At 44.3% G+C, this 21402-nt stretch overlaps 1 protein-coding gene across 1 annotated transcript; it reads right to left on the bottom strand.

Annotated features, from left to right (window-relative positions):
* Positions 1 to 3759: 3759 nt before the first annotated feature.
* Positions 3760 to 20288, bottom strand: LOC105921396 (neuronal acetylcholine receptor subunit alpha-10). The gene is made up of 6 exons (XM_012857104.3): positions 20182 to 20288; positions 9269 to 9414; positions 9044 to 9198; positions 8731 to 8977; positions 8373 to 8658; positions 3760 to 4980 (listed from the first exon to the last, which is right to left on the bottom strand). Exons 1-6 carry the CDS (start codon positions 20231 to 20233, stop codon positions 4247 to 4249), a joined length of 1620 nt encoding a protein of 539 aa, XP_012712558.2. The 5' UTR covers positions 20234 to 20288; the 3' UTR covers positions 3760 to 4246.
* Positions 20289 to 21402: the final 1114 nt, after the last annotated feature.

Below are 21402 nucleotides of genomic sequence, written 5' to 3'. Positions count from 1 at the left end.
TAGGCAACGTTAATCTGGTCGTAATCTAGTCGTACCGGAAAACACAATTCAATATCCCATCGATGTATAAAACTTGTCATAACCTTAAAACACACTCCAATCACATCACCATGGCATGGTTTGAAGAATGCTAGCCGGAGCTACCCTGCAAGCTGCACATGTTTCGAAAACACCATGAAAACGCATTCAGTACCTTCTAAATAAAGCATTTAACTTTCCCTGTTTATTTCTCTGCTAACCCGTCGGTGCCTCTGTGCCAGTTCAGTTCAGTTTGGGCATCCAAGGGAAAGCAGCGGGCGTGCGGCTCTACGGCTAGCCGAAACGCAGCCAGAACAGGCCTCTCCGAGGTCCTTCATGCAGTCGAGTCCCCGGCGTGGGAAACTCAGCCCTGCAGTAGATGACTCCTGATCAGCCCCTCGTCTCAGCTTGGCCTGATGAGGAAAGGAGACGCCGCCGTCTCGCGTCCTGCAACAGCTTTCAAAATAAAGCTGGTTTGGCATTGACGATTCTTTACTCCGGCGTCTGACGCAGAAGTGGAGACTGCAGACTTAACTCCGACTTAACTTAACTCCTAACCCTACTAGAGGACATCAGGGTCTATTTCTCTCACTCTGCTGAGTTCTCCTGTTCTCCAGTTTTGCATTGCATTGAAATGACTGTTGTTATTTCAGCTTTTACCTTTTTGTTCTCTCTCTTTTTTCTCTTCATAGAAGGTACACTGGTCTGGTGTTCTGTTGCTGTGACATCATCAGGGAGGCAGATCATCCTCTATTACCATCTAACATAGAACGTAATCCTGGGTCAATGTGAGCTTCTGTGCTTTCTGTGGTCTCTGCTTCTCTTCTTCTCTAACATAGAAAGGTACTCCTGGTCAATGTTAGGCTTCTGAGCTTTCTGTGTCTTCTGCTCTGTCCTTCTCTAACATAGAAAGTACTCCTGGGTCAATGTGAGCTTCTGTGCTTTCTGTGTCTCTGCTTCTGTCTTCTCTACCATAGAAAGTACTCCTGGGTCAATGTGAGGCTTCTGTGCTTTCTGTGTCTCTGCTCTGTCTTCTCTAAGCCCCAGTGGGTGGAGGCAGATGAGCGTTCACACTGAGCCTGGTTCTGGTTCTGCTGGAGGTTCTCCTCCCTGTTAAAGGGGAGTTTTCCTCTCCACTGTCGCTTCATGCATGCTCAGTATGAGGGATTGCTGCAAAGCCATGAACAATGCAGATGACTCTCCCTGTGGCTCTACGGTTCCCCAGGAGTGAATGCTGCTTGTCGGGACTTTGATGCAATCAACTGGTTTCCTATATAGGACATTTTTGACCAATCTGCATAATCTGATTGATTTGACTTTGTAAAGAACCTCAAGATGACAATGTTTCATGAATTGGCGCTATATAAATAAAATTGAACTGAGTTGAAATTAGATATGGATCTCCAACCCTTTGCAGATGGATGTGGTGCTTCATGAGATTAATCAGCCTACTTCCTGTTGTCAGATCGGTTCTGTTTAAATGGTTCTTCAGGTTCTTCAGGTCTGATTGGGCCAGGATTTGATTCAAGTTTCAAAAGACTTGATTAATCATAGCGCTGTAATGGTACATGCGTCCATGCTGAAGAGTTTTGGTACCTTCAGCAGGACTTTTAACCTGTACACAAGGAAAACGTTTATGTGTGGAAACGAAGAGCAGAAACCTGAGCTCTCAGTCTGATCGATGGTGAAGGAGAGCTGGGTAGATCCCAGTGTTGTAGGACTCGAGTCCGAGACTCGAACTCGAGTCCGAGTCATTAGCTAAATTTAGAGACTTGGACTTGAGCACTGATGACTCGAACTTGGACTCGGACTCCTACATTCAGATCATTCTGACTCGGAAATTGAGAAAAAGACTCAACTTTTTTTTTATATCATTAGGCTATAATTTTAATATGTCATTAAAATATTATTTGGTGTATGATTTTAATATCTAAATGTCGTACCGCGCACGTGACGTCACCATCTCATGAGCAACGCCCCTTGCCGCTAAGGTTGGGCAAACAGTGTGAGAGCGCACGTAGCAGCCAGCCGTTACACATGCAACAGATACAACTATATGACCGACTTTTCAGCTGTTAAACTTTCACAAGAGGATGTACAGGCGCCCATTTTACTGGTAGAACTGTGGAACAACACACCAACGTTCAGCTCAAACGATGGATTGAGTGTCGAGGGCTTAGAAAGACTGGGAAACTGGCCGAGTTGATAGAAAGGTAAGTCGCTGTTTTTCTCCTGCTCAGCGTTCATGGCGTCATCGGCCGTTTTTTTTTTTCTGTTTGTAGTCACCGTCCAGGAATCGGTATAAATTTTCAGGCCTGCCGAACAATTTAGTCCGGCCCAGTGGCCAAATGCATTATCATTATCCAACGGCTGTATCTCCTCGCTGCATCGACCGGTCTGCACCAGATTTGTTGTGAGTCATGGGCCGGCACCGCGGCGGTGGCCAATAGGCCGGAGCGCGCTTGGCTGCGAGGGCCGATCGACGCCGCTTGCGGCTTTAACATCCTTCATATGCGGCCTATCAGCGTACCTCGAGTCGCTGTTGCACGTTCCATAACAACAATGTTTAAAAACCATGGTTAGGAGACGTCTTAGTTTTTTAAACAGCAGTCGTTTTACTGAGTAAAACCAGGGTAACTACAGCGAAAGAGTGGAGGAAAACGCATATTTGCCCTGTACGTGATATGACGTCACGTTTTAAAAATAACTCGCTCGCAGAACAACATTATTAGTGCAATGGAATGTTACTGCTTCATGTCATACATCACACGTCACGGCATGTTCCTACAACGAACTTGGATCAATAGTGACTCGACTCGGACTTGAACACTGGAGACTCGAACCTGGACTCGGACTCGAGGCATAGTGACTTGACTACAACACTGGTAGATCCACAGCGTTCTGTCAGCAGTTTCAGCATCAGTGAGCTACCACGCTCCCTTCTACCAAAATTAACTAGTTTTTCACTCAGTGGCAGCTTGGTGTGGATATATTTCTTTCCCTTTAATAAATGAAATCATCTTTCAAAAACAGTATTTTTATTTTTAGACTGATTATCAGATATTAAAATCTGGTCTGAAATTTTTTGACATAAAAAAACAAATATGATAAAACCTTCTTCTAAAGATTCCTCTTGTCAAGCTGAAGCTGATTAAAGCAGCATAACCATAGCTTTCTGCATGTGAGTCACCTGTCCTCCACCAGAGGGCGCTGCTGCCTCTGCTTCCCACGGGCCTGCTGAGCTTCTGGAGCTCAGGTCCATTCCTGCTAAAGACCTTCTGTTCTGAACGCTGTTCTGACCCGTCGGCTCGGGTCTTAGTGTGTGAGAGTTTAGGTCACAGATTACACCAGAAGAAGGGAATAATTATAAAGATCATTTATTGTAGTAAATCACAGATTCAGCGTATTTATTACATTCACTGAACAGTGACTGACTCATGCAGTGTGTCAGGTTTTCATTAATATCTGAACAATCAGAACCAACTCTGCCCCAAGTTCTCCATTTAGATTACAGAAGCTTTTCCCTCCTGAATAAAATAATAAAAATGTGATTAACTGATGAAATGTTTCAGGTCAGTTAAATGAATCCTGATTATTATTTAGAGACGAGCAGAAACGTGACAATAAACCCGATCAGACTGAAAAATGCAGCATTTTCAGCAGCTCTGGATGTTCTGTCGACCCAGTGAGGTTTGGGTTCAGCTTCAGGGAGTCTGACCCGAACCATCATCTGCTCTGGCCTAAAGGAAACCAAAGGCCTCACTGTTTAATATTCCTGAAGATTATTTTACTTTTCTTTCTTTAAATATTTCTCTCAGGGACTTAGACGTAATTCGTCACATTCATAAAATCTGATTTGTTCTAGTTGAAAACCTCCAGACAAGATGAAGAACAGAACCAAACGGCTTGAAATGTTCTAATCATCTCAACATGGTTCAGGGATCCGTTTGCTTCCTGTAGATTTACTGGAGTCTTTGAAATTCGGCTCATTCTGGGTTCCACAATCTCATCAACAAGGTTTGATTAGAAAGAAGAAGCTACGGATGAAGCAACAAAACCAAAACTTTACGTTTCATTCGGTGCAGAAAATGTTTAGCAAAGACAATGGTGAGAAAGATGAACTCAGAACAACGATTAGTTGAAGGAAAAGTGACTTTTGAAATGATTTGTGTCTCTGTGTGCTTCATGGTGTCATGGTGGCTGAGTCCAGATGTTCTACACAGATCCATCAGATGGCCTTTCCCAGGATCATGAAGCTCATGAAGAAGAACATGATGAAGAAGAGCCACATGAAGAAACGATCCATCACCTTGGCGACCTTCCTCCACTCTGCGATGCGGACCTGGGCCGTTCGCTGGTCCTGGTACGAGTTGGCAATGTACTCCACGCTCTTGAGCAGTCGCTGGTGCTGGCACACACATCTGGTTCTCACCAAGATCTCCCTCTGGTTCTCCTCAACGGCTCCTCCAACAGCTTTCTTCTCCTCGACGTTGGCGCCTCTTCCTCCCTCGCTCCCAGCGGCTGACTCCTCCTCTCCCTCCTCTCTCCTGCCAGCGGCGCCCTCCTCCTCAGAGTGGTCCACGGTGATGAACAGATCCTCCTTCCAGACGGTCTCCTGGGTCACGTCCTGCTCCATCCTCACAGATTCCCCCGTCCCCTCCTCCTCCAGCCTCCCTCCCCAGGCTTGTCCGTTAACATCCCAGCTCGCTCCTCTGCCTCTGCTGGAGGACCGGTTGTCGGACTCCTCCCTGGACAGCGGTTGCTTCTTGGACGAAGCCCCTCTAAGGCAGCTCTCTCCGACCTCGTTGACGAAGCAGATCCTAGCCAGGTAGTTGAGGATGAAGCGCTCGGCCCATTTGGGGACAGAGCGGGCCTCGGGACCACAGTGGTGGATGTTCATGATGAAGATGGTGAGAGCTGTGGATGCAGTGACCATCGTCATGGTGGCTATGTAGTACTTTCCTGTGAATGAACAAGCAGATCATTATCCTGTACTCGGTACCGTGTCACCCTGAGGTGGGTCAGAGTTCATCTGAGCTCGAGTCACTTCTCCTGCTCGGTGTGAAACTGAGGGAGGAAAGCTTCTAACGTTTGGCCCAGATGGAGCTAGTGTTGGCCAGGTAAGCTAGGCCTGACCTCTGATCCGGATCTGGTTCTGACACCGTCTTACTACAGCGGGAAACCTAAACCAAGTCCTTCATTGAGATTCAATCGAACTGTCAGAGAACGACTCAAGAACACGTCAGCTGCTAAAGAACCAACTGACTGAGAGACGCTTCCTGCAGCCACCTCTGTTCTTTAAGTTCTTCTAGTTGTTCCGTCCAGAACGATTTTAAACTTGCTGTAAGTTGTGTAGCTGGACTCCTTCCTTCCTGTTCCTGAGTACAACATTAAACTATGGTGAGGACGCAGCGGATGACCTCTGGTTTCCCACCTGAGGATGTTCAGAACGTCCACATGTTGGGATGCGGGGTACCACAGGGTTCTGTTTAGGACCTGTTAAGTTCTTGTGGGGCTTTTAGGACACTTAATAGGAGAGTTTCTTATGATCTTTATGCTGAAGACATTCAGCTGTGCTGCTATTTCAAGTCTGTTGATTTAACTGCATTTATCTGCTGCTTGCCTAGCATCAAACAGCAGTTAAAGGGGACATTTTATACAAAATCCACATTTAAGCCATTTTATTGCGTTCTTCCTTGGAGTGATTTTTTTTTTTAGCCTGAGCTAAAAGGACACCGAAGCTACAAGTGTAAAAGTCCTGTTGTTGGGTCTGTTATCCCACACAGCTCATTACTCCGTCCCCCAGCAGACTACAAAAATGGCCGAGCGGGGGGGAGTGGAACAACCTGTGACCTGGAGCAGGACGTGGTCTGAAGCGCCTCCTTTAGATTTAAAGAGACAGCACGGAAACGAGTTGCTCTCAGACGCACCTCAGCACAGGGGTAATAGAGGGCGCCATTGGGCCAATGAGAACAAGGAATTCAGACCAAAGCGTTGCTCCAGTTTATATGGACCACGCCTGAATGATTTCAATATGAAAAGGAAGGGAATAAAAGCAGGACACGTCCTCTAAGGGTCGACATACAACTGCATTATGAGTCAAAGACACAAACTTTTATAGTTCCCCCAATGATACAATCTCTGGCATTAAGGAGCATGATGGTTCCTCAGCCTCCTCTGGTCAACGGAGCCCAGACATAACAGCTAATATGACTCTAGTGCTTTAAACCTGCCCAGGTCCAGTTCTCCAGAACCACACAGCCTTTAGACACAGCTGGTCCCCAACACACCTGAATCTAATGAAAGACCGGATGCTGATGAGGAGTTTCAAACACGTATTTTATGTGTTGGAGATGGGATGCATCTAGAAGCTGTAGGAAAGGAGTTCTGGAGGACCTGAGCATCCCTACCTCAAACCTGCAGTGTTAGAAACTGGAGATGATTAGATTTGTCTTGACTGAGTTATAACAGCTTTTAACAGTTGTAGCGAAAAGGAGCTTGATTATTTCTCAAATAGAAATCTACTCAAAAACTTTGGTACAAATTGGTACAACAGCCATCGACAACAATCTAATATGCCGTTTCTAAACGGTCCGTTGCTGCTGTGAAACTCCACTGAGTTTATAGTTCCACAGGACGGGTCCATGATGTTGTATTCGGGTTTTACCAAGATAAAAAACCAAATGCTGCGCTGTGTGTTGGGAACTCTGGGGTCTCTCATTTGATTGGCTCAGGGACCTGGAAGTAAACATGGGCTCTGAACTGAAGTACCTCTGGGTTTGAAAGGAGCAAAACGTGACTAAAACATTGATGATGGAGAGGACCACTGATCTCTATTTATTCACTGGATTGCTGATTGGCCATATATAATACACGTTGCTGTGAAGCCACCAGCCGCCATATTGGTACTCCCTATTTTCCCCCAGTAACTAAGGAATATGTGCGCTACAGCATCGAATAACAAGGATTTTCTCAAGTTCAGTAGGGGCTTAAGACTTTTAAAATGTCATATACTTTTATGTTATGTTCTAAAACTATCAAGTACTGAAAAAGTCATGTGCTGAAATATTTTGCATGCTATTTATATATATATATATATATATATATATATATATATATATATATATATATATATATATAAATAACATTTATATATATATAACATATATATAAATAACATTTATATATATAACATTTATAAATATATATAAATAACATTTATAAATATATAAATAACAATATACAAAAACATATTTACATATAAGTATACATATATACGTATACATATTTTTATATATTTAATATAATAACATGCTAAATATTTCAGCACCTAATTTCCTAGTAGTTGATAGTGTTAGTACATCCACTGACTGTAGAATTACCTGTGAAACGTTTTCACTCAGCCAGAAAACTGCTTGTTGTTGCAACCAAATCCTGTGGGATTCTGGGAGAGTAGGGAGGAGCAAGATGGCGGCCAGTGAATAAATAGAGATCAGTGGAGAGGACCAATTGTTTCTAGGGAATGCTACTTCCATCCCGGGTGACAAATGAGAATGATTTAGGTTGATTTTAGAAGGAATGTCTTTTAACAGGATTTATTGAGCTGCCGGCCTCCAGGGAACTAAACCATCAGAGGAACCAGCAGCTAATCTACTGGCTCTGCAGGTTTTGACTCCATCCCTCCTCAGTCTGAAGGGTTCTGTTCTGTCCTGACAGTCACAACTCAACTACCTCTGAATATCACAGCCACAAATCTAAATCCTTTAATTAGGAGCAACGTGCTCCCCAGGCCACTTTTTATCGCCGACCAGAACCTTTAGTTCTCAGAGGCATGGGAGGGATGTTTCCTTACTGCTGTTGTCTAAAAAGCTACAGAGATATTACTGGTGATGCTTATTTAGCCTTAGACAAACTGCCCTCCATGTCTGTTTCAGGGAGTTGCATTGTGGGTAGTGGAAATGAAGCCTGGTTTCCTCCAGGATCAACGGAGTCCACGGCAACATTCACTGCTGCTGCAGAACTTCCACTTTACACAAATGTTGCAGCACAGATCTGAAAGGGAAGTTACTGAATATCACCCTCTGTCTTCATGGATCCAAGAGTCGCTTTCATCTGCATGTTCAGAAGGAACAAAGCGGCGGTCCAGTGGACCTGGACCTGAACACGAACACAACTCCAGCTTTCAGGTTGGATCCACTGAACTGGGCTGCGCCCAGAGGGGTCGGGCCTTTATTCTGATCAGTGATTCTACTAATTATTGGACACCAATAATTAGTAGAATCACACCAGGGAGTTCAACCCACACAGACTCAGTTTAAGGTTCAGTCCATTAGGAAACGAGCGGTTCTGCTCACCGATGAGCGGGACGCTCTCAGAAGGTGGCATGCTCTCGGCCACCAGCAGCTGGAACACAGTGAGGGCCAGCAGCACGGTCACACCCAGGGAAACCTTCTCCCCAGAGTCCGCCGGAAGGTAGAAGCCCAGCGGAGCAAGGAAGGAGATCATCATGCAGGGGATGAGGAGGTTGAAGATGTAGAAGGAGGCGCGTCTCTTCAGGTGGAGCGTGAAGGTGATGTCTGGGTACGGGTCTGAGCAGCAGCCGTACAGGATGACGTTCTTCTTGGCTGGCATGCCCAGAACCTGCTCAGACAGAGGTCTCCGGTCAGTGACATTGATCACCATGGAAAAGTTGGTGTGAAGGTGGCTTCTTACCTCCCACTCCACGTTGGGGACAAAGTCGGCCAGATCGGCGCTGTCCAAGGCGTTAAAAAGGTCCATCTGGTTTCCGTTGTGAGTCCAGGAGCCGAAGGTCAGGTGGCACTGCTGCACATCGAAGGGGAAGAAGGCCACGTCCACAGAGCAGGAGCTCTTAGTGATGGCCGGTTGGTCCCACATCACCTGTCCGTCATTACGGAGGACAACGTTGGTCTCCATGGAGCTGGAGAACTCATCGTCTGCGCTGCAGAGCAGAGAGACAAGAACGCTTAAAACCTGAGGGAGTTCCTCTGAAAGAAGCTTCTTCTACCTGTTGTACAAGACGATGTCCGGCCTCCACACGTAACTGCTGGGGATCCGGATGGTGTCCAGCCCATCGTAGTCCTCCTTCCTCCAGGTGAGGAAGGCATCCATCCACACCTGGCGGACCCACAGGTAGGTGCTCAGGATCTGGTTCCTTTCATCCTGACGAGACCAAACAGTTTAGAACCTCAGAGTCCAGCCAGCACCATGAACCGTGAGCAGGTCTGGTTACCATGTCGATGATCTGGGACAGGGTGATCTGCAGGGTCACGTTGATGATGTGGTCCGTGTCCTCCACCGGCCGCAGAGCGTTGGTGTAGTTGGAGAAAAGGTCGTTCAGAAGCTTCTGGGCGAAGCGGCCGTGGGCACAGAGACAACCTGCAGAGAAACGAAGAAACGGTTCACTCTGGATTCTTTCCTAAAACTTTAATTCAGTTCAATTTTATTTATATAGCACCAATTAACAACATCATCTTAAGTCTGTTTCCAAAGTCAGACTCCATCAGATCCTCCAGGTTGGTGAGAAAGTTTCCTCTCTAAGGAAACCCAGCAGGTTGCATCAAGTCTCTCCAAGCAGCATTCACTCCTCCTGAAAGAGCGTAGAGCCACAGTGGACAGTCGTCTGCATTGTTGATGGCTTTGCAGCAATCCCTCATACTGAGCATGCATGAAGCAACAGTGGAGAGGAAAACTCCCCTTTAACAGGGAGGAGAACCTCCAGCAGAACCAGAACCAGGCTCAGTGTGAACGCTCATCTGCCTCCACCCACTGGGGCTTAGAGAAGACAGAGCAGAGACACAGAAAGCTCAGAAGCTCACATTGACCCAGGAGTACTTTCTATGTTAGAGAAGACAGAGCAGAGACACAGAAAGCTCAGAAGCTCACATTGACCCAGGAGTACTTTCTATGGTAGAGAAGACAGAGCAGAGACACAGAAAGCACAGAAGCTCACATTGACCCAGGGGTACTTTCTATGTTAGAGAAGACAGAGCAGAGACACAGAAAGTGCAGAAGCTCACATTGACCCAGGAGTACTTTCTATGTTAGATGGTAATAGAGGATGATCTGCCTCCCCTGATGATGTCACAACTAACAGAACGCCAGACCAGGTGTACCTTCTATGAAGAAAAAATGACAGAGAACAAGAAGTTAAAAGCTGAAATAACAACAAACAATGCAGATTGGAGAGCAGTAGGAGAACTCAGCAGAGTGAGAGAAATAGACCCTGATGTCCTCCAGCAGCCTAAGCCTATAGCAGCATAACTATAGAGGTAGCTCAGGGTAACATGAGCCACTCTGACTAGAAGCTTTGTCACAAAGGAAAGTTTTAATTTTAGTCTTAAAAGTAGAAGGGGTGTCTGCCTCACGGACCAAAACTGGGAGTTGGTTCCACAGGAGAGGAGCCTGATAGCTAAAGGATCTGCCTCCCATTCTACTTTTAGAGACTCTAGGAACCACCAGCAGACCTGCAGTCTGAGAGCGAAGTGCTCTGTTAGGAACATACGGGGTAATCAGAGCTCTGATATATGATGGAGCTTGATTATTAAGGGCTTTATACGTTAGAAGGAGAATTTTAAATTCTATTCTTGATTTAACAGGAAGCCAATGAAGAGAAGCTAAAACAGGAGAAATATGATCCCTCTTGTTGATTTTCATCAGAACTCTTGCTGCAGCATTTTGGATCAGCTGAAGGCTTTGAACTGCATTTTGTGGAATTCCTGATAGTAAAGAATTACAATAGTCCAGCCTTGAAGTAACAAATGCATGGACTAGTTTTTCAGCATCACTCCTGGACAGAATGTTTCTAATTTTGGAGATATTCCTGAGGTGAAAAAAGGAAACTCTGGAAACCTGTTTAATATGGGATTTAAATGACATGTCTTGGTCAAAAATAACATCAAGATTTTTAACTTTATTACCAGAGGCCAAGTTAATGCCATCCAGATTAAGTGATTGATTAAGAACTTTATTTTTTGAGGACTCTGGCCCAAAGATTACAACTTCTGTCTTGTCAGAATTTAAATGCAGGAAATTTAAAGTCATCCTGCTTTTGATGTCATCAAGACATGACTGCAGTCGAAGTAATTGATTGGATTCATCAGGATTTATGGATAAATATAGCTGAGTGTCATCAGCATAACAGTGGAAATTAATCCCATGCTGTCTGATAATTTTGCCAATCGGAAGCATATATATAGTAAATAGAATTGGTCCAAGGACTGAACCCTGTGATACTCCACAAGTGACCCTAGAGTTTGAGGAAGATTTATTATTAACATGAACAAACTGGAATCTGTCTGACAGATAAGATTTAAACCAGCCTAATGCTTTTCCCTTAATCCCTACAGTATGTTCAAGTCTTTGTAGGAGAATATTGTGATCAACTGTATCAAACTGCAGCACTGAGATCTAACAGGACAAGTATAGACACAAGTCCATTATCTGAGGCCATGAGAATATCATTAGGTGACCTTCACCAGAGCTGTTTCAGTGCTATGATGAGCTCTGAAGCCTGACTGAAACTCCTCAAGTAGGTCATTACTTTGTAAATGTTCACAAAGTTGATTAGCAACTACTTTCTCAATAATTTTAGATAAGAAAAGAAGATTAAATATAGGTCTGTAATTTACTAGCTCATCTTGATCAAGAGAAGGTTTCTTAAGTAAAGGTTTAATACCAGCTACTTTAAAAGCCTGTGGTACATATCCATTTACTAAGGATAGATTAATAATGTCTAAAATAGGACCACTGATCAGAGGGAATATCTCCTTAAACAACTTGGTTGGGATTGGGTCTAACATACAGGTAGAAGGTTTAGATGAAGCTAAAATTTTAGATAGCTCAGAAAGCTCTACTGCTTCTAAACAGTTCAGACACCGCGCAGGTTCTAAAGATTCCTCCAACGCTGCCTCACTTACTGAGGACGAGGTAATCATGTTTGGAAGGATGCCAATTATTTTATTTCTAATGGAATCAATTTTATTTATGAAGAATCCAATGAAGTCATTACTGCTGAGAGCTTTAGTCCACCAAACTGTTTCTGGAGGTTCTCAGCTCTTTGGACTTTTAATCCTCAGTTGTCAAAATATTTGTCCTCAATTTTCTGATAAGGTTAATTTATTCTCACATGTTTATTTAACTACTGTCTTCAACATTTAATGTCTTGTTTGGGTTTTTTTGTCCTTTGCTGAGCTGTTCTGATAAATCTCTTGCAGTTTTAATCCTAAATCGTTTCTAATCATCAGCTGCTGCACGTTCCCCTCTCAATTAACCTGCTGGTCACCTCAGCGTTAATCGCTCCTCACTCCTCCAAACTCCGCTCATCCAGGCAACGATGAAGAGGACGAAGACAGAAGCTCTGCAGAAAGCTTTCTGTTTCTCACGTTAAAGCAGGCGTTAGAATGAATTTAGCCAAAGGTCCATCAATATTTGTGTAAATCACTGGGCCTGACTGTATATTTCTGTATTTACATGTTTTTATTGGTCTGATGTCACAAACGTTTCATTTGCTGCCGGCAGAAAATTATCCTAATTAACAGAAATAAAGGCCTGAATGCGCCGCTCTGTGTTTGGTTGATCTCGTGTGTTTCTCTCAGGGCGTATAAATGATGAGTTGCAGGAAGCCTTCAGCTGATAAATGAGAAGCTGAAGGCCTCGGATGTTTTCAGCCTCCATCAGGTCCAAAAGTCGACTTCACCTCAGAAACGACTGCAGCTCAGAGAAAGTTCAGTGACCATATAAGTAAGAGGAGAAACTCCGCCGATTCATAAATCAGGGAGAAAATTCACCAATGACACAGAGTTCAGTCAGGCAGCTGCAGAACATCCCGCACCTTTTAGAGGACAGAGGTTCTGTGCTGATTCTGGTTCGGTCCAAAGTTGGATCATTACCACCGGTGGCTTTTTATGAAGTATTTCACACCTGCAGTTCAGGTGAGAGACTTTATAGACACAATGAATATTTCTGCTCAGTTTCTGATGAAAACAGAAGATCATATCAGTCATCTTTGTGACTTTTAACACTAAACCCAGTGAGATCCTGCCGTTAGTTACCAGAACCAGAACCAGAACCAGCCCCTTCCTGTCAGAGACGGGTCCATGAAGCGAAAAAGAAAGAAAGCATTTTATTTTGTAATCTCACACTTTAAATTAAAGTATTAAAGAGGAAATGTAGATCCTATTTATTAATCCATTACTAAATACTGCCATTTGAAAATGTATTTTGAAATCCGGTTTCTAAATGGTGATTTAAAAACCACAACTAATAAATCTGATTCCTCATCAACCATTTAAAAATGTAATTCCTTTTTCCATTTTCCATTCCACCTTGCGTTTTCAGATCCTCTGGCGTTTTCTTTACCCGTTTGCATTCAGGAACACGGTTCCTCCTGCGGTGGCCGTCTAACCAATGAGAGGCTGAAGGAAAACGGCAAATCCAGATGCAAACAGGATTTGAAAATACATTTTTAAATGGCAGTAATTAATAATGGATTAATAAATTCAATGTACAGTTTCGCTTTAATTATTCGATTTAAAATGCGTGATTACAAAAAGCATTTCTAATTGTATGATTCAAATGTAAGATTGGTGATGGTTGTGTCTCTGGTCCTCCTTAGAGGTGGGCTGAACCTGAATCCAGAACCAACATAAGGTAGTTTTAGGTGTTGGACCGGTCCGGTTTATTCTGTCTCTATACGTGTTGGATCCAAAGTCTCCTTTAAAGTTAAAATACCAGTTAGGTAATACTTGGTTCATCATGTTTTCATCGTGTTTGACGTGGATTTTGTGACGACGCAAAAACAAATATTAGAAAGTTAAACTGAGGAGGTTCTCTGGACGGGTTCTCCTCTGTTGAAATGATTCGTCTCATCCCCAGGAGACGTCTTCAGTCTGAGGACGTCCAGATGAGCTTTATCAGCAGAACCTTCAGTGGACCAACCAGTAAAGCTGAGACAATCAGAGCTGGTTGATCACACACAAATGAGGACCATCAGTCGACCAACCCATGGTTAGCGCTCTGATGGCGGCTGGTTGTCCCCAGGGGGCGGAGTCAGGCTCGCAGTCACAGCGTGGGAAGAGGGGACAGTCGGACCTGGAGGGACCTGATGGGCGGGTTCTCTTCACAGAAATGGCTCCTTCACTCTCCTATCAAAGAAACGTTCCTGTCCATCCAGGAAGACAACGTCTTCATCCCTGACAGAGTGACCATCAAACAAGCCAGCTGCTCTGTTGCCTCCATGTAGAACCGCTCCCAGTCCTCCTGGTGCTGAACAGGCCTCCAGGTCCGACTGTCCCCTCTTCCCACGCTGTGACTGTGAGTCTGACTCCGCCCCCTGGGGACAACTAGCAGCCATCAGAGCGCTAACCATGGGTTGGTCGGCTGATGGTCCTCTTTTGCGTGTGATTAACTAGCTCTGTTTGTCTCAAAGCTGGTCGGACCTGTTGGTCCACTGAAGGTTCTGCTGATGAGGCGGAGTTTATCTGGACCTCCTCAGACTGAAGACGTCTCCTCAGCGTTTCTTCAGAACGCAGAGGTTTGCTTTCACTCAGCGTTTGTTGCATCAGTTTATGACTTTAATTATTTATTTCAACCGTTCTGTTCGTTCAGCCACAAAATACTTACTGTAAATGTTCTCTGATCCAAACAGGGTCAGAATTATACATACAGGCTCAAACATCCCAATCATCCGTCCTGCAGAAGACCCGTTTCACCGTCCGTGTCAAACATCTCTGCTTCTGAAGGTCTAAGCTTCAGCTGTGGTCCTGCCTGATGGCTGCAGCTCACGCCTTCCTGTGGAGGTTACCAGGAAAACTCCCCTGAAGCTCCTGATCTCCCCTCACATCAGTCTCAGCTCATATTTACTGGCTCAGGGTTGATGAGATGTGTGAAGCTGGTTAGTTGGCATTCTGCCTCTGAGCTGCAGCTGTGATGAGAAACACGGAGCAGCTGGATGGTTCTGCAGGAGGACGGGGGGCTCCGCTCCATCTCTGACTAAAAAGGAAAGCAGACGCTGAAATGTCCCTGAGCTGTCAGAGGCTGTGGACAAACATGGACATGTGGAGGCAGCTCTGGCAGAACTGGACACGGCTCAGCCCGGTTCAGGCCCGGTACCAGGAGCTGAAAGGGTTAAATCACTAAAATCAACAAGTTCTGGTATAAAAGCTTAGAGGAGAATGTTTTACTTTTTACACTAAATCATCTTCATGCATGGAGTCCGGTTCTGGATGGAGGTTCTGTTGTGGTGTAGAAGCAGCTCTGATCTGAAGGTTTGTCCTGGATCGTCTCAGGCTGCCAGACTGGACCCGCTGGGCCGACGCTGTTCTGTCCTCATGACTGATGATCCGGAGGTCAGGTTCTGAGGACAAACATCGGCCTGTGACAGAACATCTGGATCATCTCTGATCTTCTCACTGATGTTTCCTTATAAGGTGAGCTGAAGATCCAACGTCCTCCTCTGACCCGACTGAACCCAGGCCCATCAGTCTGAACCGCCAGCGACCCGCAGTGGAGGGAAGGTTCTGCTCCTCCGGCCCGAGTCCGCTCCGAAACGTTGAGGTTTCAAACGAGTCATTTTACCAACTATGTTGTTTAATGGTGGCGATAATTAATAATTATTAATAAATGAATAATCAGCTGCTGTTAAAGAAGCAGATTTCATTCGGAGACTCGAGTCAGAACAAAACAGCTGAGATCCTCCTGACGAGGTTCTAAAGTCCAGGTCCAGTCTTTGTGATGGCATGGGGCAAAGCCAGGTCACATGACCTGATACCAGGTCACATGACTCCAGTCCTCTTCTTTCTGGACCTCCGAAATCACCAGGAGAACCTCTTGAAACTGAACCTTGTTGTTTAACTCCATCAACGGTTCTGGGAATTTTCCAGAACACCCAGGCTGGGCTCATGCAGCCCAGAACGTCTCACATGGTGGAAAAGAACCCGATCAACTGGTCGGATAAACCCAATAGAACCTTCAGAATCACGTGACGTTCACTCTGTCCTAAATATTAGCTTCGCCTATAGAACATGCATTACGGTAACGAAAGGGCTGAAATTAAGAGAAAGGAGAAGCAGAACACTAAAAAATATTTTTTTTTTTTTTTGGGGGGGGGGGGGTTTACAGTAAAATGATCAAATATGTATTCAGGTTATAGTATTAGAGACCCTTTATCATAATATGAAGAGAGTTTGTTGTCACCTTTTAGGATTTTGGAGAAATAAATTCCAAAATATTGGGCAAAGTCAATCTCGTGTTGGAATTATGAGGAACTTTTACTTATTTTTACAAAAATATACATTGGATGTGTAAAATATACAGTGTTGTTATAGCATGTGTTTGTGAAAATAATGGTTTTATCATAGATATACATTTTCTGAGGGCTATGCTCAGGGGCCCTAAGTGCATATACCCCCCCCCCCAACACAGAAAGAGAACGATAATAAAGTATTTATCTGTGTGTTTCTCTTGATGCCAAGATAACTTCTCAATGCTAGTGTTTTTAACACAGTTGCTATAAGAGGAGAAATAAAAATATTAGAAAAATCTTACATTTATGCATCAACATGTTTTAACAACACTGTTATCAGTTAATTTTAGTTTATTTAAAATTTTATTTTTAATTTTCCCTCAGGATAAATAAAGTATCCATTAGGAATGCAAACACATAATTCACTTATGATTAATTGTCAATTACATTAAAGTTTGTTCTATCTAATTAACGGTTAATACCTTTTTCCAGTGTTGTAGTACAGCTGCCACCCAGCAGGGGGCGCTGCTTGTCATTCTAAAGTGGAGCCAGACCGCAGTAATGAGAGAAAAATGTAACGGCAGGCCGGCGCAACATGTAGCGGTCCAAATGGAGTCTGGTGTGGGATTACGTCTCTGCACTGTTTAAAGATGAAAAATGCTCTTAATCTGTTTTGCTTTGAAATATAAACGCTCAACAAGTTCCTTAAGATTTTAGACAAATGTTTGTTTTTCAGCCGCCCTGCGTGGCGGAGCAGAATCAGTTTCTCAACCAAAACTCACTGAATGCTGAGGAGGCGAGGATGTGAAAAAGCAGAGGGGATTACGCAAAAAATGAACGATAGAGAAAGACATGATGCTCAAAGCACGGCTGATGTTCTGGGCTTTAAGGGGATTATTAGTGTTTTGTGTATTTTATCCTCTTCAACCTGTTTCCATTCAGTAACTTCATAGGTTTCTGTTTTATTATGTTCAATAACTATGTGTAAGTTAAATCATGTGTGAGGAAAGCCACATTGTTTGTTTATTCAGTCAGTATTTAATATAGGTGGCACATGAAGCTGTTAAAATATAAATATATGCCTCTTTTAAAATTTAGCATATTGTAAAATATGCAAAATTTTAAAAGAGGCATTAGGAACGTAAAGGAATTTACCAAAACCAAAAATCCTCAGTCTGCTTTATAATTTTATATTCACAGACTTTAACACCGCTGTTCAGAGTAAATAATGTTTGAATTAGGGCAGACGTCACAGGCTGAACATGGGATCATTTTCATGCCTTGTTGCTTTTACAGTTCAATTTGCATCATTTTTCATCATCATATTTGCTGAAGGAAGTTTAGTCTTGCCTCAGTAGTGAATACCTGCATGTGTAATGATGCTTTGCCTCGTTATTTTTATTTAAAAACTTCAGGGGGTTAACCTCCCTTCTGTTTCTCTCCCTGTCAGACGCTACTGAGGGAACAGCCGCCCACTCCTGCTTTCCATAATTGCACTAAATCTGCTTTGGAGGCTTTTCTTCTCACTTTTATAATTTATGGAAACTGTTTTCTAAATTCACATTTAAAACCTTTGTCCTCCATTCTAAATGATAAAATGTCCAGACGTAAGGAATAAATTACATCATAATAAATGACACAACTGCTGATCGAAAGGAACAGGAAGTGCTTTTACTGTGATATTCCCAGCAGGAAGTGACCTTCTAATGTAGCAGCTAGCTTAACAGCTAGAGAGCGTCGGAGGTCAAAGTTGTGCTTTTGCTCAGGTGGAGACCACTGATTGCTGATTGGCCCTAAAAACTGAAGTCACTGGCCGCCATCTTGCTCCTCCCTACTCTCACAGAATCCCACAGGATTTGGTTGCAACAACAAGCAGTTTTCTGGCTGAGTGAAAACGTTTCACAGGTAATTCTACAGTCAGTGGATGTACTAACACTATCAACTACTAGGAAATTAGGTGCTGAAGTATTTGACATGTGTATATGTATATATATGTATACACGTATACACATATATGTAAATATATGTTTTTGTATATTGTTATTTATATATTTATAAATGTTATATATATATATATATATATATATATATATATATATATATATATATATATATATATATAACATTTATATATGAGAGAGAGAGAGAGAGAGAGAGAGAGAGAAATAAATGTATGTGTTATGAATCTAAAAATCAATTGGTTAAATCTAAACATTGTGGTCTTCATTATTTCGTAAAACCGTGTGAACCTTTTAAGATCTGGTATAGACACAGATTAGCAACAGAATTTTTGGGGGAGTATTAAAGAGATAAAATTGCTAATGTGAGAAAAAAGCCATAGGAGAATAAAGTAAAAAAAAAAAAAAACAACAACACAAAAGTCGTATTATTATGAGAAAAAACAATTAGGCACTTTACAAAAACAATTAAGGGGAAACATTTCCAGAAGTTTGCAGAACTACTTCAGTCCTGGAGTAATAGGGCCAGGATAGATTCTTATAATTATTTTTATTCTTTACGAGAATAAAGTCAGGAGACTGAAGCCAAAGGGACAGGAAATAAACTCGTAATATTACAAAAATAAAACTATTAGGAATATAAAGTATATTCTGAGATTACAGTCCCTCTGATACTGTTTAAGTGACTGAGTAACTGCAGATTTGCCACATCCAACATGGCGGACGCTCTGACGCATCTGCAGCAGGCAGAACCTCTCAACCAGGCGTCTACATTTAGTATGTCTATGGTTATCTATGGTATGTCTCAACTCTAGCAAAATCTTCTCAGTCTTCATCACGGACTGCTTTGAAAATATCAAACCCAAGACCACAGGTGAAGCTTAGACCTCCAGTTTCATAACCAGTAACATTTGTGGTAAAGTGCCGTCGTATTGGGTGTGTTGGGTCTTCACCACGGAGAACGTTCCATCATGATCCACCAACTGGCCAAGAACTGAGCTCCTTTCACTCTTCCTCAGGTAGAACTGGTAAATCTTCATGAGAAGACAATCAGGACCAGAGATGAGGGTCCGTTCCACCACCAGCCTCCATCTGCTGACCCCATGACCAATGAGAAGGTCTGCAGAGTCTGTTTTGACCATGTGATCATGAGGCTCCGCCCACAGGGACTAGAACCATCACGTCCTGACGGTCGGCTCCAAAGCTGAAGCACTCAGCTTCCACTGATACGCAGCTCTGCTGGGATGTTCTGGTCCTGAGGCAGAGAACCAGTGAACAGAACCAGAACCATAGATCAAACCCTCAGAGGATCAACTCAGTGACACCTGGAATAAATGTGATCAGTAGAGTTCTGTTTATGTAAATACATAAAAACTTCTCAGAACCAGAACCCAGTTTGTGTTCCCCACACGTGTTCAGCTGGTTCTGAACATGGAGAACCCACAATGAGTTCCTCTCTGCTCTGATGTTTCAGGAACCAAGGAGCTCAGAGGTCCGGGTTCTGCAGCAGGGAGATGTTTGCTCGGCTGGTTGTTCTGGAGAGGTTCTGTTTGTTATCAGAACAAACGAGGAACGGGTCCAGCTTCAGGATTTTAGTCCTCTACTCAGCAGGAAGCCTGTCTGCTCCCAAACATCCGGGTTCCTCCTGGTTCTGACCTCACAGACTTTATCTGGGGTTCGGACCGGTTCCTCCTGAGGAACAGCAGCAGAACCGACCAGCAGAGACATGCAGACGGTTCTATAAACGGTCGTTACGGGACGTCTGCTGCCCAGCAAACGTTCTGCTAATAAAGACTAACCTCCACCAGAAAAGGTTCTCCCATCCAGAACTCCACAGAACCCACAGAGGGTTCTGTTGAACCTTCAGCTGGACTCTCAGAACAAAGCCAACAGAACCCAGCTCGGTCCAGCCTGACTGCAGCTGTAAATGTAAATCATGTTTACCTGGTACCAGGAGGAGCAGCAGGACGGCGGCGGTTCTGCAGCGGAGCTCCATCCCGTCCTGATCCGATAAGCAGGAGACGGTTCTGGCTGCGCGGTCCGATCCGAGGAGGAGCAGCAGCAGAGGAGGGAGGGGCTGCTGGAGATGAAGGTGTGCTGCAGTGTGACGGCTGGCTGCTGCTCTGCAGGCTCAGCACCATGTTAGGAGAAGCTGTGGAGAGGAGCCCCGCTCTGGTCCTGGTTCTGGTTCTGGTTCTGGTTCTGGTTCTGGTTCTGGTTCTGGTCCTGCTTCTGCTTCTGGTTCTGCTTCTGGTTCTGCTTCTGGTCCTGCTTCTGGTCCTGCTTCTGCTTCTGGTTCTGCTTCTGGTTCTGCTTCTGGTTCTGGTTCTGGTTCTGGTTCTGGTCCTGCTTCTGGTTCTGGTTCTGGTTCTGGTCCTGGTTCTGGTTCTGGTTCTGGTCCTGCTTCTGGTTCTGGTTCTGGTCCTGGTTCTGCTTCTGCTTCTGGTCCTGGTTCTGGTTCTGGTCCTGGTTCTGCTTCTGGTCCTGGTTCTGGTCCTGGTTCTGGTTCTGGTCCTGGTTCTGGTTCTGGTTCTGCTTCTGGTTCTGCTTCTGGTCCTGCTTCTGGTTCTGGTTCTGCTTCTGGTTCTGGTTCTGGTCCTGGTCCTGCTTCTGGTTCTGGTTCTGGTCCTGGTTCTGGTTCTGGTCCTGACTCACAGTCTGTCAGTGAGATTCAGCAGCAGCAGCTTTCTGAACTGCTCCAGTTAAAAACACAAACCAGAGAAGTTTGAATTAATTCTGGATCTCCTCGGCTCAAAAATATACATACACCCCTCCCTGCTCACCTGGAGCTCACCTGGAGCTCACCTGGAGCTCACCTGCATCCATCACAGCACGTCTGGCCTCCTTCTGGGTCTGACGGGTTCAGGAATATGGACCAGCACCGCCCCACAGCATGATACCACCGCCACCTTGCCTGAGTACAGCGTGAGCTGCAGAAGCCTCTCCTGCAGCTCCTGTGGTCCAGATCAGGGTGGGTGTTAACCAGAACCGGGCCAGAACTGAGCGGAAAAGCAACGTGTTTTATAGGTGGAAGTTCTAATCTGGGTTCTGTTCTGCTGTTAGTCATTTTGCAGGATTTATTGGAATAAAGGTGATCATGGTGCTGCTCTTTGTCTGCAGGACTGGACACAGCTGGTAGGAGAAAGAAGAACCTCTGGAGTTCCT

This window comes from Fundulus heteroclitus, unplaced genomic scaffold (genome assembly GCF_011125445.2).
Source record: "Fundulus heteroclitus isolate FHET01 unplaced genomic scaffold, MU-UCD_Fhet_4.1 scaffold_894, whole genome shotgun sequence".
NCBI classification, from domain to species: domain Eukaryota; kingdom Metazoa; phylum Chordata; class Actinopteri; order Cyprinodontiformes; family Fundulidae; genus Fundulus; species Fundulus heteroclitus.
The sequence above is the reverse complement of the archived record's forward strand: the minus strand, read 5'-3'. Positions and strand labels throughout refer to the sequence as shown.

Coding starts and splice junctions, on each gene's coding strand:
- LOC105921396 (XM_012857104.3), bottom strand. CDS start 20,233: ATGGAGCTCCGCTGCAGAACCGCCGCCGTCCTGCTGCTCCTCCTGGTA. Junction 9,199..9,268: donor TGTCCCAGATCATCGACATG/GTAACCAGACCT, acceptor TGGTCTCGTCAG/GATGAAAGGAACCAGATCCT. Junction 8,978..9,043: donor GACATCGTCTTGTACAACAG/GTAGAAGAAGCT, acceptor TCTGCTCTGCAG/CGCAGACGATGAGTTCTCCA.